The sequence below is a fragment of the Anolis carolinensis genome, chromosome 4, assembly GCF_035594765.1.
Source record: "Anolis carolinensis isolate JA03-04 chromosome 4, rAnoCar3.1.pri, whole genome shotgun sequence".
In the NCBI taxonomy this organism is placed as follows: domain Eukaryota; kingdom Metazoa; phylum Chordata; class Lepidosauria; order Squamata; family Dactyloidae; genus Anolis; species Anolis carolinensis.
The window spans coordinates 209,889,821-209,907,859 of record NC_085844.1 but is presented as its reverse complement, the minus strand read 5'-3'; the positions used below and the strand labels follow the sequence as shown (position 1 = coordinate 209,907,859).

The 18,039-nt window shown below is 42.6% G+C and overlaps 1 protein-coding gene across 2 annotated transcripts; it reads left to right on the top strand.

The window, feature by feature from the left end:
* Positions 1-2,378: 2,378 nt before the first annotated feature.
* On the top strand, positions 2,379-10,288 carry bcas2 (BCAS2 pre-mRNA processing factor). 2 transcript variants are annotated; one of them, XM_003220468.4, is made up of 7 exons: positions 2,381-2,546; positions 2,629-2,721; positions 6,209-6,279; positions 6,688-6,849; positions 7,682-7,732; positions 8,246-8,326; positions 9,899-10,288. In XM_003220468.4, exons 1-7 carry the CDS (start codon positions 2,454-2,456, stop codon positions 10,023-10,025), a joined length of 678 nt encoding a protein of 225 aa, XP_003220516.3. In that variant the 5' UTR covers positions 2,381-2,453; the 3' UTR covers positions 10,026-10,288. The 2 variants fall into 2 exon arrangements, with proteins under 2 accessions (XP_016848837.1, XP_003220516.3); XM_016993348.2 differs by lacking the exon at positions 2,629-2,721 and having other exon boundaries at positions 2,379-2,546.
* The last annotated feature ends 7,751 nt before the right edge of the window (positions 10,289-18,039 follow it).

Genomic DNA, 18,039 nt, shown 5'->3' with positions numbered 1-18,039 from the left:
GGCGGGGCGAGCTCTGACGCCGCTCCCCCCCCCCCCCGCCCAGCGTGCCTTGGCCCTGCCTCCCACGCAACGTGGGAGGCGGGGCCAGGGCACGCTGGGCGGGGGGGGCGGCGTCAGAGCTGGCCCCGCCTCCCACGTTACCCCCGCTCGCCCGTCTGGCCTTGTGTAGCAGGCCAGACGGGCGAGCGGGGGTAACGTGGGAGGCGGGGCCAGCTCTGACGCCGCTCCCCCCCCCCCCGCCCAGCGTGCCTTGGCCCTGCCCCACGCAACGTGGGAGGCGGGGCCAGGGCACGCTGGGCGGGGGGGCGGCGTCAGAGCTGGCCCCGCCTCCCACGTTACCCCCGCTCGCCCGTCTGGCCTTGTGTAGCAGGCCAGACGGGCGAGCGGGGGTAACGTGGGAGGCGGGGCCAGCTCTGACGCCGCTCCCCCCCCCCCCCGCCCAGCGTGCCTTGGCCCTGCCCCACGCAACGTGGGAGGCGGGGCCAGGGCACGCTGGGCGGGGGGGGCGGCGTCAGAGCTGGCCCCGCCTCCCACGTTACCCCCGCTCGCCCGTCTGGCCTTGTGTAGCAGGCCAGACGGGCGAGCGGGGGTAACGTGGGAGGCGGGGCCAGCTCTGACGCCGCTCCCCCCCCCCCCCGCCCAGCGTGCCTTGGCCCTGCCCCACGCAACGTGGGAGGCGGGGCCAGGGCACGCTGGGCGGGGGGGCGGCGTCAGAGCTGGCCCCGCCTCCCACGTTACCCCCGCTCGCCCGTCTGGCCTTGTGTAGCAGGCCAGACGGGCGAGCGGGGGTAACGTGGGAGGCGGGGCCAGCTCTGACGCCGCTCCCCCCCCCCCGCCCAGCGTGCCTTGGCCCTGCCCCACGCAACGTGGGAGGCGGGGCCAGGGCACGCTGGGCGGGGGGGGCGGCGTCAGAGCTGGCCCCGCCTCCCACGTTACCCCCGCTCGCCCGTCTGGCCTTGTGTAGCAGGCCAGACGGGCGAGCGGGGGTAACGTGGGAGGCGGGGCCAGCTCTGACGCCGCTCCCCCCCCCCCCCCGCCCAGCGTGCCTTGGCCCTGCCCCACGCAACGTGGGAGGCGGGGCCAGGGCACGCTGGGCGGGGGGGGCGGCGTCAGAGCTGGCCCCGCCTCCCACGTTACCCCCGCTCGCCCGTCTGGCCTTTTCTAGCAGGCCAGACGGGCCAGGGCGCACTGGGCGGGAGGCGGGGCACCGTCAGGGCGGTGCCCCGCCTCCCGCCCAGCCTGACGGCGCCCCCCCGGGCCTGCGCCCGAGGCGGCGGCGTCAGCTGCCGCATGAGTGGGGCCGGCCCTGTTAATAACAATAATGCTCCAGTTGTCACATAGTCCTCCTTCTTGCTCAATGACATTCCTTTTGGCTGTTGATTGTGATGATTATTTTTATTTATATTTTGCTTTCTTCTCTTAACAAGAGTCAGTGCGGCTCACAACACTAAAAATAGTACAAGTGACGATACATAAACCTTCAACATACTAATTTCATAATGGAATCAAAGAATGTCTAAACCAGGCATGGGCAAACTTTGGCCTTCCCTCCTGGTGTTTTGGACTTTGACTCCCACAATTCCTAACAGTCTCAGGCCCCTCCCCCCCCCCAGCCACTTAATGCAGGTCTAGACATTATTTGACCATTTACAGGTTGTGTTGTCTTTCATGGCCAGAATCACTGGGTTGCTGTGAGTTTTCCAAGCTATATGGTCATGTTCCAGAAGCATTCTCTCCTGACGTATCACCTGCATCTATGGCAAGCATCCTCCGAGGTTCTGAGGTATGTTGGAAACGAGGCAAGTGGGGTTTATATATCTGGAAAGTCCAGGTTGGAGGAAAGAACTCTTGTCTGTTGGAGGTAAGTGTGAATGTTCAATGCTAATCACCATGATTAGCACTGAATGGCCTTGCACCTTCAACATTTGGCTTCTTCCTGCCTGGGGGAATCCTTTGTTGGGAGGTGTTAGCTGGCCCTGATTGTTTCTTGTCTGGAATTCCCATTTTCAGAGTGTTGTTTACTGTCCTGATTTTAGAGGGGTTTTTTTTAAAAAAAAAATACCAGTAGTCAGTTTTCTCCTTTCTGTTGAAATGGTCTACATGCTTGAGGATTTCAATGGCTTCTCTGTGTCGTCTGACATGGTGTTAATGGTCCAGCATTCCTGCGTTCCCAAATAATATGCTGTGTCCAGGTTTGTTCATCAAGTGCTCTGCTATGGCTGACTTCTCTGGCTGAGTGAGTCTGCAGTGCCTTTCATTTACAGGTTGGTAAAAAATAAAAGAAGCCTCTAGTGGAAGGAGTGAGCCCAGGAAACTCGCACCTCCCAATAATTGGCCGTCACGTTTTGCGCATGCGCTGGGTCGCAGCGTTTGCGCAGGCGCAGTCGCGGGACCGGCTCCAGCGCAGGCGCGTTGAGATTTCGGCCGCCGGCGTGAGGAGGAGCAGGAGCAGTATGTCGGGGCCGGGCCTGGTGGCAGGCGAGGTGGCCGTCGATGCGCTGCCTTACTTCGACCAAGGCTACGAGGCGGCCGGCGTACGGGAGGCGGTGAGTGGGGCGCCAGCGGGTGGGCGGGCGAGGGGTAAGGGTTAGGGTTGGAGAGCTGAGCCCCTATCTGCTGTCTCTCCAGGCCGGGGCGCTGGTCGAGGAGGAGACGCGGCGGTACAGGCCCACCAAGAACTACCTCAGCTACCTACCGGCGCCGGACTACGGCGCTTTCGAGGTGAGCAAGGCCTGGTCTAGGAGTATGAGGGCCTCTTTAATTGTTGTAGGGCAGACATGGGCCTTCCCTCCCGGTGTTTTGGACTCCCAACTCCCACCATTCCTAACAGCCTTAGGCTTAAGCGGCTGAGGGGGGAAAGGAAAGGGCCTGAGGTTGTTAGAAATGGTGGGAGTTGGAGTCCAAAAGGCCCAAGTTTGCCCATGCCTGTTGTGGATACCTGCAGTTTTGGATTTCGACTCCCAAAATCCCATATCAAATCGCAAGGCAGCAGAGGCTTCTGGGAGTTGAAGTCCAAAATAAGACTAGAGTTTGGGAGGCACTGCTTTGGAGGTGCCGTAGGATTCCCGCTCCTATGCAAAGCATAGACATTGTGGATGCATTGGTGTGATATTATTATAATGTTTACACCCCACTTTTTCTCTTGACAAATGAGACTCCAAAAACAAACACCATCTTCCCCAGCAGGTTCTTTCTGCTCCTTGTTGTTGTTCCATTTATTTTTACCCCACTTTCTTTTCCTAAACACAATTTAATAATAATTTATAAATATATTAAACATAATTTCATAATAATAATAATAATAAGCCTTGTACCCTGTCTCCATCTCCTATAGGGACTTACACGATGACACTACTTAGGCGATCCCTCATTGTCTGAGTATTTTCCAGTTCTAGTGTCCTCGCAGTGGATGCGTAGGTGACTGTGGAGCCCTATTCTTGACCTGCATGTTCTTCCACAGTGAAGACATTGGTTTCCAGGTGGAAGGTGGTCCTGATCAGGGTTGGCTTGATGTGCCTTCTTCTTGGCATGTTTCTCCCTTTCGCCCTCCATTCATGCCTCTTTGAATTTCACAGCACCACTGATCACAGCTGACCTCTAGCTAGAGCGCTCAAGGGCCAGGTCTTACCAGTTCTCGGTGTCTATGCCACAGTTTTTAAGGTTAGCTTTAAGGCCATCTTCAAATCTCTTTTCCTGTTCACCAGCATTCCATTTTCTGTTCATGGGTTGGAAGTATAGTAACTGCTTTGGGAGGCGGTGATCGGACATTTAGACAACGTGGCCAGTCCATCGGAGTTCATGGCATAAGAGCATCGCTTCAATGTTAGTGGTCTTTGCTTAGTGCCAGAACATATACAATATGACAATATATCACTCAAAACACAATGGATAAAAAATGAAGATATACAATTAATAAAAGCGAACTCAATTAAATAGACAGAGTAAAATATAGTCGTAGCCATAATTAAAAGATCCATACAACAGTTCAGCATCTCAACTGTATTACCTTAACTAGTGGTTCTCAACGTGTAGGTCCCCAGATGTTTTGGCCTTCAACTCCCAGAAATCCTAACAGCTTGTAAACTGGCTGGGATTTCTGGGAGTTGTAGGCCAAAACACTCACAGGTTGAGAACCACTGCCTTAAATGGTGTGTGGTGCTATTGTTTAAACAGTGTGAAAAACCTGCTTGAAACAGCCACATTTTTAATTCTTTTCTAAAATGCTGTAGTGTGGGGGCTTGCCTAAATTCCATTGGGAGGACGTTCCAAAGCTGGGGGCCACCACTGGGAAGGCCCTCTTGTCCCCACCAACCACGCTTGAGACGGAGGCAGGACTGAGAGAAGAGCCTCCCTGGCAGATCCGAGCTGGTGTCCCCCATCATCACCCTATAGGAACGGTCTTCCAGGAAGGAAACAAGTGTATTGTGGTATAAACTATCTGCTGAGACAGAGAAGGATTTAATTTGTGATGTAATATTTTATTTCAATGAAACATTTAAATCTCTTATAATAATAGAGTAAAAGAATTTAGAGCCAAAAAAGAGGTGTAAATGGGCACTTTCAGGGTAATAAACTACATGAATTTACTAATATAAAAGCCACCAATGTCAAATGATGTCTTTTAATAGAAGGGGTATCCATAGTGTATGTATGGAGATGCAACAAACACCTTCTCCCCAAAAACATCTGGGTACTGCTCCATTATCTGGACAGAGTCCAAAGGGAGATGCTAGACAGAGAAGGATTGTCTATTTTATTGGGGGGGGGGGGAGTTGAAGGATAACTGATTATTCCTCCTCCCCACTTCCCATTTAATAAAGGAGGGTTGTTTCCACAAAGACGACAGGAGTGGGGGGAATAACAGGAAACCGGGGGGGGGGGATGGTTTCACTTCTTCAAACGCCCCCCTAAATAGACTGTCCTCTGTCTAGCGCCCCCTTTTGCCCTCCGCTTGGATAATGAAACAAATCCCAATTTCTCCTGGCACGTTATTATAGTATTTATTTATATCCCACTTTCCTCTCCTAAACAAATACAATTTAAAAACAAGTGTATTTAGAATAGAATAACTTTATTATCATTGTACATTGTGCAATGGAATTAAATGCATAAGTCTTTGGAGGAACTATCAGCTCAGACAGAATAGGATTTTTGTGACATATTTTTAATAAATAGAATAAAATCGTAGAACAAAGGCAAGATTTAAATGGGCAATTTCAGGATAATGAACTACATGAATTAACTAATATAAAACAACTGCCTTGTGAAAAACAATAATGTCAAGTGATAACCTCTAATAGAAAGGATATCACATAATATATGTACAGTACTATCTGTTCCCAGTGTTTCAAATCATTTGTCAACTGAAAATTACTCATTTGAAGTGCAACACAAAAGTAAAGCCAATTATTTTTCTGGAAACTTGTTTTGAAAGTTTAATAATGCTGAGGTTGTTTGTATTAAATTTAAGAACTACAAGGAATAATGCTAATCAGGCCTTTTCTATAGAGTGAAAATCTGAAAAATTACCAAGGTAAGTGTACTAGAGTAATTCTACTTAGATTTTAAAATTATGCTCATAATTTTGGGGAGGGATATATAATCTGAATGGGGAGGCAAAAGTACATAAAGAATATATGCAATACAGCCTTTATTGGTATGCACAACAAAATCACAACACAGGCATATACAACAAGAAGAAGGTACAGATAAAAAGCATTAATAGGAGTTAGTATTGCAACAGTCTTACAAAAGAATGCATCTGGGTTATTTAAAAGGTACGGAATTTTATAACACCCTTGCCATTGAGAACACTGAAAAAAATTGGAATTCCTATATTTCCTCTGTATACTATCATATTTAGGGCATACAAAGAAAGAGTGGTGAAGTGTTTCAACAGAAACCTATCACAAGAACCATAAGAATATAGTAGTAATACAGTATTCGTGCTTTAAAAATTGTACACGTGTATATACATTTCATTCTTTGGGTCATTTGAAACTATGTCAGGAATCTATAGGAAGGTACAACAGGGATTTATCCTACTGTAAGTAGTAGCTACAGTTGGTAAAATAGTGTTTGCCATTGTTCATGTCCATGTATGCATTTAAATTAGGGATGTCAAAAGTTTTTCACAAGTAATCATGATTACAGTCTTCCATGCAATGTCTTCCTGGCCTCAGCTATTCCCTGTAAATTTGATTCATAGACTGAAATAATGCGGAATGAGTTTGAGCGTCTTGCAGCCCGACAACCCATAGAACTGCTGAGTATGAAGAGGTAAGTATCAAATTCTGAAGTAAAGTGCACCACCCATGCTAAGGCAAAATGTTGAAAAATCCAAGGCTTTGAGAAAAAAATATTTAAAAATTGCTATTCCGGTTCTGGCCCCATGGTGTCAGTCTACTCTAATAAAATAAGATCTAAGGTTTTGTTCCTTAAGTATAATTATGTTGAAGACAGCAGACTTTGAGTGATTCTTGTGCAATTCAGAATGCATATGTCTGTTACTGTAATCTTCAGTTTTAAATAATATTTAGCTCTTAAAACATTGTTGCTCAAAGCTGAGAATATGAATATTTTTGGTAATACAAATGAGTCATGATCAGAATTCGTGTGGCAAATTAAAACATCCAAGACCTGCATTTTTGTTTGATGGCGGCGATCTTTCTCTTGCTCTGACTTCAGGTATGAGCTGCCTGCACCCTCTTCTGGGCAGAAGAATGACATCACAGCATGGCAAGAATGTGTTAATAACTCAATGGCTCAGCTGGAACACCAGGCAGTTCGAATTGAGAATTTGGAGTTGATGTCTCAGTATGGCTGCAATGCTTGGAAAGTATATAATGAGTAAGTTTTTCATAGTATCCAGGAGTTGCTTGAAAAGCTGCCTGTGGTACATTTGCGTTCCAAATTGATAGTCAGAAGGTGTGATATTCTGAAGTTTTTGGAGGCATTTGGCGGGTTACATGACTCCCACACCAGATTTATAATTGTTTCCAGTTCTCTGTGTGGTCGTAGTTGCCTTTTCTACATCCCAGTATGAGTTACCAATGTGACAAATAATAAACCACTCTAAGAGATCATTTTATATGCAATACTATCTTGGCTATAGTGTGGAGGGTGTGGCACATTTTAGTTACTGAGACCGGAACTTGTTTGTTTAGAGACCCATATTGCAAGTCAAGGATAAGTATCTTGTTGCTTGTTGGCACTTCATTTTAAAAGCTGATGTTTAACATTAAAGTCATTCTAACATGTTTGAACTGGGAAGATTAAACAAACATTTGTGAGAACACAAATCTGGAGGGGGAGAAGAAAGAAATTTAATAAGTGCTAGTTATTTCACATTGAAATAATAGTTTTGTGATTGCTGTCTTTCACCTATATAAAATGGTTTGTTTATTTGACATGTTAAAGGAACACTATAATGGAAGAACTAAATAAAAATGAAATATGACTGCCACATGTCATATGTATTTCTATTACATTTAATGGGATTTTTTCATTTATTCTGTGTATGAAGAAAAGTACAATTCACTTAAAGATAAACAGGAAAATTGAGTTCAAAGTCTGATTTTGGTTAACTAGCAAGGCCCTATATGTATGCTGGCAAATGTATATCAGTGGCCCACTTTACTTTGTTATCGTTAAATATTTATTTTATGTAATTTTTTTGCAGGCATTTAGTTCATATGATTGAACAGGCACAGAAAGAGTTACAGAGTTTGAGGTAAGTTCAGCCTTTTCTCTCTGAATTAGAAGAATTGGGATCTCAATATATGTGAGTTTTGTTGACTAGAATTTGCGTTCTAGTAAAGTCTATATCTGGAATTCTATATGGATATATACGTGGGTTTGTGCAGATAAAATAAGCATTTTGGTATTCACAAATTTGCTTTCATTTTGGATCATAGGAGGTGTGGGTTTATTGCAGGAATTTTGCAGCTTTCCAAAAGTTGCTGAATGTATTGGTTTATTGCAACGTGTACTAAACCTGTTAGTAGGTGCAGGTCAGATTCTGGATTTCTGCTGGCTAGAATTTCATTAACCCTAACTTATATTCTACTTATCAAACTTAGTTATTCATTTAGATCTGATTGTTCTAACTTGCTCAGTAGTTCTCAAAGTATACTTGTTTTCAGCATGGCTCTGGGTATGTGGATTGGTCATGATGGTAAACCAGAAGGCTTCTGACTCCGTACATTTTCTAGAAGTGATTTTCCTTGTTGTATTTTTCTTGTAGAAAACACATTCAGGACCTTAACTGGCAACGGAAGAACATGCAGCTCACAGCAGGTGCTAAACTTCGGGAGATGGAATCAACGTAAGTATATAGAACTTAACACTGCATTTTTTTCTGTCTCTAGAAGCTGCTCAATAAGTGTATCTGTGTTACTCAGTTGAGAAGCAGCAAGACACATTCTTTGACATGTATGCTTTGTTCAGTGATTGAAGACAGTGTCATTGCAGAACTGATCCTTATGTGTGTGGTCATAGAAAATATATATATACAGTAGAGTCTCACTAATCCAAGCCTCGCTTATCCAAGCCTTTGGATAATCCAAGCCATTTTTGTAGTCAATGTTTCCAATATATCATGATATTTTGGTGCTAAATTCATAAATACAGTAATTACAACATGACATTACTGTGTATTGAACTACTTTTTCTGTCAAATTTGTTGTATAACATGAAGTTTTGGTGCTTAATTTGTAAAATCATAACCTAATTTGATGTTTAATAGGCTTTTCCTTGATCAGTCCTTATAATCCAAGATATTCGTTTATCCAAGCTTCTGCTGGCCCGTTTAGCTTGGATTAGTGAGACTCTACTGTATATATATAGATAGATAGATAGAGAGAGAGAGAGAGAGAGAGAGAGAGAGAGAGAGGAGAGTGTATTTAGAAAAGCAGCACTGTTTCTACAGACTGCAAAAATAAAGTTCAATGAATAATTTTTACAAAATATATCATAGGTGAAAGTTTGCGAGTTCTTCAGAAAAGATTTCTTTAAAATACCTCCTATATCATTCTTCCTATAATAACCAAGCAGACTTAAGTTAGCTTGAGCTAACACATATAGTGTACCACATTGGAGTGTACCAGAATTACATCTTGTGCTCTTACACCAAATAGCTGCAATTGCAGACATCATACATGTGTCAAAATATGTACAAGTGGCCTGGATGGCGTGATTTTAATAATTGGTTTTAAATTGTGTTGTTTTAATGTCTTTGGTTTTAATGTAACTATTTTATTGTATGTTTATTTATGGCATCGAATTGCTGCCTATTTTGTAAGGCCGCTCTGAGTCCCCTTCGGGGTGAGATGGGAGGGATATAAATGAAGTAAATAAATACAAAATAATGAGAAATACTGATTTCTACACTGGTCTGCTTTGTCCTTTATACTCTAGTGATAAACCTTTTTTCTGGTTTAAAACATAAGCAACTATGTTTACATTAAAAACAAATTTAGTGAAAACGGATAGACATCTGCAACAAAGATCAGACAAAGATAAATGGGTCTTTAGCATGAGAACGAAAAACATTGATTGAAAAACAGTGATGAGGTACTGATTTTTGCAGAGAGTTGATTCACCTGCTCTGCATAGGTTTCCACTTCTGCTCATCACTGGTTCTGTAATAATTTTGAAACCATCTCCTCGTGTCTTTTCTCATCTTCCTTTCTGTGTACACACACACATATATATATTCATGTTAAATATCTGTCTTGGTTTTGTTCCCCTCTAGTTGTTGCTCTCTTTTCAATCCTATGCATTTCCCTCCCTATTCAGAATCTCTTTAGTATCCCACTTATTCCCATTTGATGTTCTTGTTAATGCCATACCTTTAAGGAAACAGTGATTTAAGTGTATTTTTCTTTTTTTCCTCCAGTTGGGTGTCTCTTGTCAGTAAAAACTATGAGATTGAACGAACTATTGTGCAGCTGGAAAATGAAATTTCTCAAATTAAGCAGCAACATGGGGAAGCCAACAAAGAAAACATCCAACAGGACTTCTGAGACTCGCCTTGACCTTGTGTTGCCAAACCCAGAAAGCTGTCTAAAGCCTATGCACGGCTGCGTGTGTATAGTGAATCAGAAACTATCAGTCTGTGTTAGATGCTGCCTTCGCTGCAGAACAAACTGATTACAAGGATGAGAGTTGGTTCTTACGTAGTTCCCAGATTTATGGCATGAACTTTGGGGTGGGGGTTGTGATTTTTTTATCAGGATTGTCTGTATGTTTTTTTGAGATATTTGAAAATAAACACTTTTCAATGATATTTATGTCATAGACAGAATGCCACCAAATAGAGTACAACACAGTTTATTAAAGTTACAGAACTAAGAAATGCCCGTAGGAAGCAAAGGACTAGGCAAACACTTGTCTTCAGTGTGAAAAGTAACAGAAACAGCTCCGTTTGAATTAAAACGGTTCGAAAGGATAAACCGGATTAAACAGGAGTTTAATCCGGATTAAAGCAAAAGTGCTTACTTCAGCCTGACAATTTAAACAAACAAAAGTTGGAAAACAGAGGTCAAAATTAACACAAAAAACTGGCAGCAGATTCCTCTCTGCTACTCAAAAGCTACAGTTGAGTAACTCAGGCTGTTTACTCCTCCGTGCAACGAGCGAAATCCGGGTCCAGGCACATCAATCAGGGTAACGACGGTCAGCATGGGTCCCAATCCGGTCCAAGGTCGAAAGCCAAGTGCAGACGTCCACAAGTTCCACCGATAGCCACAGAAGGGATAGTCCAGGGTCGTAGTCAGTCAGTCAGTCCAGCGTCAATCCAGAGTAGGTAATTAATGTCCGTCAAAAAGACGACGGAGGTCCAAGCTATCAAGATTAAACACAAGTTGCACAGAAAAACCCCACACAGTTCCTCCCGCCGTCTATGCCCAGTGTCCTTGGTAACTTACGTATCCAGCAACGAATCACACCCGTCTTCAGGAAGTTCCCCAACAAGAGCCCAAGCGTTCGTCCAGATTACCTTGCCCAACGCAATTAGCCATTGATCCTAAACCCCATTTTATCCCAGTTCATAACTCCTCATCGCTGTCAGCTGCTATCCTAATTCCAGGTGCCTCATCATCATCATCCTCATCAGAGCTAAAACACCTTTGACTACGCCCCACAGCATCCCCAGCTGTGGATCCCGCTCCATCCCTCCAGCCCGTCCATGGGTCTGATCCTGCAACCCGCCAATTGCCTCCCATGCTATCATTGCCGGTGACACCCAAATCCTCCCTCACACGGGTCCACTCCATGTCATCCTCCTCTGAGCTAACCATCTCTTCCTCCATTCCCTCGGTAAAACCCTCAAATGAGTCTTCATCTGTTGGTTCTGCAAATAAGTCCCGGAGCCGTTTCCTTTCACGCTCCTCAAAAGAGTCTGACTCTCGAGGAGTCTTACGACCACGTCTCCTAGTATCGGAGCCAGAAGGCTCAACCATAACAATTTATGAGTAAATATACTATGTTACAATGGAAAAGAATTATTGTTATAAACTTAAAGTAGTTAGCGATGAAGATTATACTGCCATTTTAGCTAACAGAATGCAACCTGACACAGGACAATGACAAAGTGATATTCAAAAGATGAATACATTTGTGTTTTATGTTGGCTTTTTGGTCTGGAAACTTAAATCAAACACACGTGTCTATTTTATACACTTACGCATGGAAAGAGCAAAAAGGTTTGTTCCAGATCATATACAAAGCAGTTAATATATCAACACAGAGTTAAAATGGCATAATGTGATGGTCTACTTCATGCGTCTTTACCTAAAATATGAGGAATATCTGTTTGGTTCCTAGAATGTGGGATAGTTTGGGAGTTTGCTTTCATACCATCTTGACATGATAACTGCTGCATACACTGATAACAGGGCAGTGATACTTGCAGCAGAGTGTGGAGACTGGTAGTGTGTAAAATTTTGTGTGCTTGATCTTCAAATATTGCAATTGTGAACATTTCTGATGGCATGCTATAGTACTCTACATATCATGCTTTGGGGAATTCTCAAGTTACATTGGAACAGTAACCATGACATATCTGGCCTTGTGAAACGGTCAACTACTACTACTTATTCAACATATTGTGTAATGTGATAAAATAGATTTTTGGTGGGTCAAGAGCTCATGCATCTAACTCCTCAGCTGGTGATCTACCAATGGAAGAAGTTGCCAAGATGTGTATATCACAGTAATTTTTTTTTCTTCTTCTTTACATTGCTAGTTAGTTGGGAATCATGGACAGGAAATGCAGTAATTTTGTTATTCTACTGTCACTACAAGTGTTCTGGTTTTTATATGAACTACTATAAACAAACCTGTACACACTTCTTATCAAAAGATATGACAGCCAGTGAAGAATATTTTAATCAAAGCTCAACTTCTCTAATTGTGTTAATTTGATATTTTCTATATTGTATCACAGTTTTGAATCCGCATCATTTATCTTCAATATTCATGTGGGAGTATTTCTTTTTCTGGGGTGGGGGGGGGGTATAAAAGAAAGAAGTCTGAAAGCATCTAATAGGTCAGCTTTGTGGAAGGTTTCATTCCTTAAGACCTTGGCAAGGAATGGATATGTTAAAAGGAAGACCATGACAAACAGGAAGGAAATATTGCAAACATAGGTTGTTGCACAAGGTAGGAGGCTAAGAAGTAGAATAAATACATGGGTAATGGGAGAAAAAAACTATCCTGAGGACCAAAAATGTAGTGGAATAAAAGGAGATGATTTGAAATGTTCACTTTGGATTGCTTGTTTGCCCTTGTTCTAGAAGTTACTGATGTTACACCTACAAGGTGGTGACCTATCTATTTCATCCATTAAAATCCACTTACCTCTATTAGCAGCTTATCACCTAATCAGTGACAAGCCATCTTTTCACAGTTCCTTTTCCAGAGCTTGCTTAAGGGCTTGAGGAATTTTAATTCTCCATCTGCGCTGCCTACGTCAAGAGGAGATCTGGATTTAGCCCTCTTAAGGTTAATGCTTCCGCTGTCCAAGCCTCCAACCACACTTGTGTACATAGGAGAAAGTGTTACAGATGTCTTTGCACATGCCACCCTTGCAAGATTTGGAAAAACATCTAGCCATTACTTTCCAAAAGCACACTAGTAACATTTGATAACTGAGAAACAGTCTAGAATATCTCAGTAAATAGAAACAAGCTTTTTATTCCATTTTTATGACATATATTGGGGCGGAAGGGGGGGGGGGAGACTGGTATGGATGTTCTGCAGTGAGAAACCTAGTCATACATAAATCCAATTTTAGGTTCTACAACTCTGTTGCAAAACAAGCTTGACGGAACTTCTAAGAGAAACAATTTGTCCCTAAACCCAGTCAGGACCTGTCAATGGACGCATTGTCACCAGCATTTCATGACTTTTGTTTTGATTCTGCATGTATACATTGTTAATAAATATTTTGTTAATAAATACATTTTTAACAAATACTCGTTAAAAATTGGCTGAATTTCCCAGTTTTCATTGTACAAAAGTATTAACTCACAGTAAACTTTTTAAAACTTATTTTCAAATTAAATGTTGATATTTGCAATTGACTTCCCATTTCTTGAATTTTCTTAGCTGTTGTCGCAAATAATGCAACTGAGAAGGAAATACTGGTAAACTATACAGGAGCCAAATCATTAATTACCAAGCACAATGGGTCCAATAAAGAAATAGAAATATTTGAGAGTGTCATATAATGGGCAAAACAAATCATGGGCTAAATCTCCTATGTGGCAGCTTCTTCAGGTTCAACTTATTGAAATATTAGAACATTTTGAGCCACTTAGCATATATTTTCAAAAATCACTAACAGGAGGAATAGCTATAGCTACTCGATTGTTTCTCTAGATAATGAAATTTTAAAAAACTAAGAATCCCTGATGCAATCAATTTCAAAATAACAATATACAGACACTCTCGAAGTTACAAACATCTGACTTACAAATTACTCATAGTTAAGAACAGGGGTGAGACAACAGGAAATGAGGGGAATCTTTCCCTAGAAAGGGAAATTCACTCCTGAAAGAGTTATCACAGGGGAATGGTGTCTCAACTGAAGATTTATCACCAATCCTTGCTTCCAAAGCAAGCCAATTTTTTCAAAATCCAATCCTTTAAATTAAATATTTTTAGATCGCATTACTGCTAATTAATTTAATATTCCCACTTAGTTAAATACTGAGGAGGACAGAAAGTGAGGTGAAATCTTCAGAACAGGGCCACAGACTGCACAAAAAACCCACTACAGGGGGGTTAACCTTTATGCTATCCAAACCTAAAAAATACATAATTTTGGCTGGAGTTGCACTTAAAATGTACCTGTTCCAACTTACAAACAAATGCAACTTACGAACAACCCTACAGAACCTATCTTGTTTGTAACTTGGGAACTGCCTATACATGAATACAGTGGCACCCTCAGACCCTATGGTTGGGTTTATCCAGGCAACTGCTTGGCCATTGTACAAACAATGATAAATTGGATAGTCTCACCCAGCAAAGCTATTATATTGTTTATGCTGAGAATATTTGAAGAGTTATCGGGTGTAGTTGATAATAGATTTTCAAGCAAAATGCAATAGGATACTCATACGTTAATGGAATTAGATAAGGTCAACGGATAAGCAAACAGAAAATGGTACAAACTGCTACGAGTGTACAAAATAAAATGATCCCAAAATGTTTCAGTCAGATTCAGGGGGATGATATAGTGAACAAATCCTTTATTCAGGACTTGTGCATTGGAAGAAATCTGTGTCAGGCAGCAGATTCTTAAATCTATTTTTAATTGCATTGTCACTACCAGATAAAGAGGAAGAAGCAATCAAGATTTCCTCTTCTGGTGCATGAGGATGTGTTTGGGGGAGAAAAGGGCATAGCCCTCCCAAATGATATTTTCTTTCACTCCTTGGATTTCTAGTTTTGCTGTAACATAAAACCTCGGGTAAGCATTTAGAAATTATAGAATTCTGACAAAATTATCACATATAATAATTAATAATAATAATAATAATAATAATAATAATAATAATAATAATAATAATAATAATAGATAGATACTGTGGGACTTCCGAATCCAGACTGACAAAGTTCTGGAACGCAATAATAATAATAATAATAATAATAATAATAATAATAATAATAATAATAATAATCTTTATTTATACCCCGCCACCATCTCCCCAACGGGGACTCGGGGCAGCTTACATGGGGCCATGCCCAGAACAATACAATATAACAAAATATAATAGAACAACAAATCATAGCACATTAAACAACACAATAAAAGAAAATATACACTACATTAAACAAGATCAAAAGAACAATAAAACCATGGGCGGGCCACATGAACACTAGATTAAAACTCGAGGTGAGAAAGGAAGTAGGAGTAAAAACCACAGAGGACAGAGTCATAAAGTGGTGGTGCGATCTGGAGGACAAATATTGAAGGAGAGCAGCAAAAGGGATGTATGTAGTGATTACTCTCCAAAGGCACAACGGAAGAGCCATGTCTTCAGGTCTTTCTTAAAGGCTGCTAGTGTGGGGGCTTGCCTAATCTCACCGGGCAATGAGTTCCACAATCGGGGGGCCACAGCAGAGAAGGCCCTCTCCCTTGTTCCCACAAGGCGGGCCTGAGATATTGGCAGTGGTGACAGGAGAGCCTCCCCTGACGATCGAAGGGATCGGGCAGGTTTATGATAGGAGATACGGTCACGAAGGTAGGTGGGTCCCAAACCGTTTAGGGCTTTATAGGTGATGGTCTGCACCTTGAATTGGGACCGGAAAATAAACGGCAGCCAGTGGAGCTCCTTGAACAAGGGAATGGATCTCTCCCTGTAACTCGCCCCAGTTATTAGTCTGGCCACCGACCGCTGGACCAATTGTAACTTCTGGGCCGTCTTCAAGGGAAGCCCCATGTAGAGCGCATTACAGTAGTCCAGTCTAGAGGTAACTAAGGCATGAACCACCGTGGTCAAGTCAGACTTCACGAGGTATGGTCGCAGTTGGCGCACGAGTTTTAGTTGTGCGAAAGCCCTCCCGGCCACCGCCGACACCTGCGCCTCAAGTGTCAACGCTGAATCCAGGAGGACCCCCAAACTGCGGACCTGTGATTTCAGGGGGAGTGCAACCCCGTCCAGCACAGGCTGCCACCCAATACCCCGATCAGACAAGCGACTGACCAGGAGGGCCTCTGTCTTGTCAGGATTGATCCTCAGCTTGTTCCTCCTCATCCAGTCAGCCACAGCGGCCAGGCACTGGTTCAGCATCCGAGGGGCTTCCTTGGAGTCAGATGGGAACGAGTAGTGGATTTGCGTGTCATCTGCGTAGAGATGGCATCACAGTTGTGGAAAAGAAAAAGGTTTGGATCATTGATGTTGCCATCCCAAGTGACAGTTGCATTGACGAAAAACAACAGGAAAAACTCAGCCGCTATCAGAACCTCAAGATTGAACTTCAAAGACTCTGGCAGAAAAATCAGCTGATGACCCAAAGTGCAGACTGTGCAAGGAAACCGATGAAACCATTGATCATATCCTCAGCTGCTGTAAGAAAATTGCACAGACAGACTACAAACAGAGGCACAACTATGTGGCCCAAATGATTCATTGGAACCTATGCCTCAAATATCACCTCCCTGCAGTTAAGAACTGGTGGGATCACAAACCTGCAAAGGTTGTGGAAAATGAACACGCAAAGATACTGTGGGACTTCCGAATCCAGACTGACAAAGTTCTGGAACACAACACACCAGACATCACAGTTGTGGAAAAGAACAAGATTTGGATCATTGATGTTGCCATCCCAGGTGACAGTCGCATTGAAGAAAAACAACAGGAAAAACTCAGCCGCTATCAGGACCTCAAGATTGAACTTCAAAGACTCTGGCAGAAACCAGTGCAGGTGGTCCCGGTGGTGATGAGCACACTGGGTGCCGTGCCAAAAGATCTCAGCCGGCACTTGGAAACAATAGACATTGACAAAATTACGATCTGCCAACTGCAAAAGGCCACCTTACTGGGATCTGCACGCATTATCCGAAAATACATCACACAGTCCTAGACACTTGGGAAGTGTTCGACTTGTGATTTTGTGAAACGAAATCCAGCATATCTATCTTGTTTGCTGTGTCATACAACGTCGTTGTGTCAATAATAATAATAATAATAATAATAATAATAATAATAATAATAATAATAATAATCCTTAATTTGTATACCCGAAGGGACTCAGGGCGGTTTCCAATACAGACAAAACATTCAATTACCAACACAAAAACATACAACACAACCATAATAAAACATCAAGATAATTACTATTATTAATATAAGTATCCTAGGTTCTAATTACTTTCAGTATATCACCCTGGGGACAAAAATTCATATTTGGAGAACAGCATTCTTGTTTTGAACAACACTTTAGCAAAGGAAGCCTAGGATGAAATCTTTTTTTTAGTCATGGAGGCTGGCTACACCTGAAAAAAATCCTTATTTGCTGTACCCACATTTATGTGAGTTTGTCTTAAGCAGCCACATGTCCCCTGGACAAACCCACCTTTATGTGAGTTTGCATTTGGAAAACTTGTGTTTGCATTATTGGCCACAGGACATTGGTCATTTCATTTTTCCCCTCTTTCAATACTGAGAGTGATTTAAAATCCCGACTCTTATTGTACTGCTATGTCAGTAGTACAGATACAGTACAGGTGGTTAGCATATAGCAGATTTTCTGTAAGGAAGTCCTTTTCCTTTGCAAAGTGTTAAAGCTTTTTAACATATTATTTTTCCACTGAACCTGCTATGCTTATTTTACTTGTCTAAGTATCTATGACCTCCAATGAATGTGGTGGTTCAGGCACAATAGAAAAATAAAACAATATGGCAGAACCAAGAGGAATGTAAACAATGGAGACTTTCAACCAGCTTCCTACTGCGGTGACCAGAATTCTCTACTAATCACTCAGGGAACATCTGGCAATTGTGTGGGATATTGTGTGACAGTGAA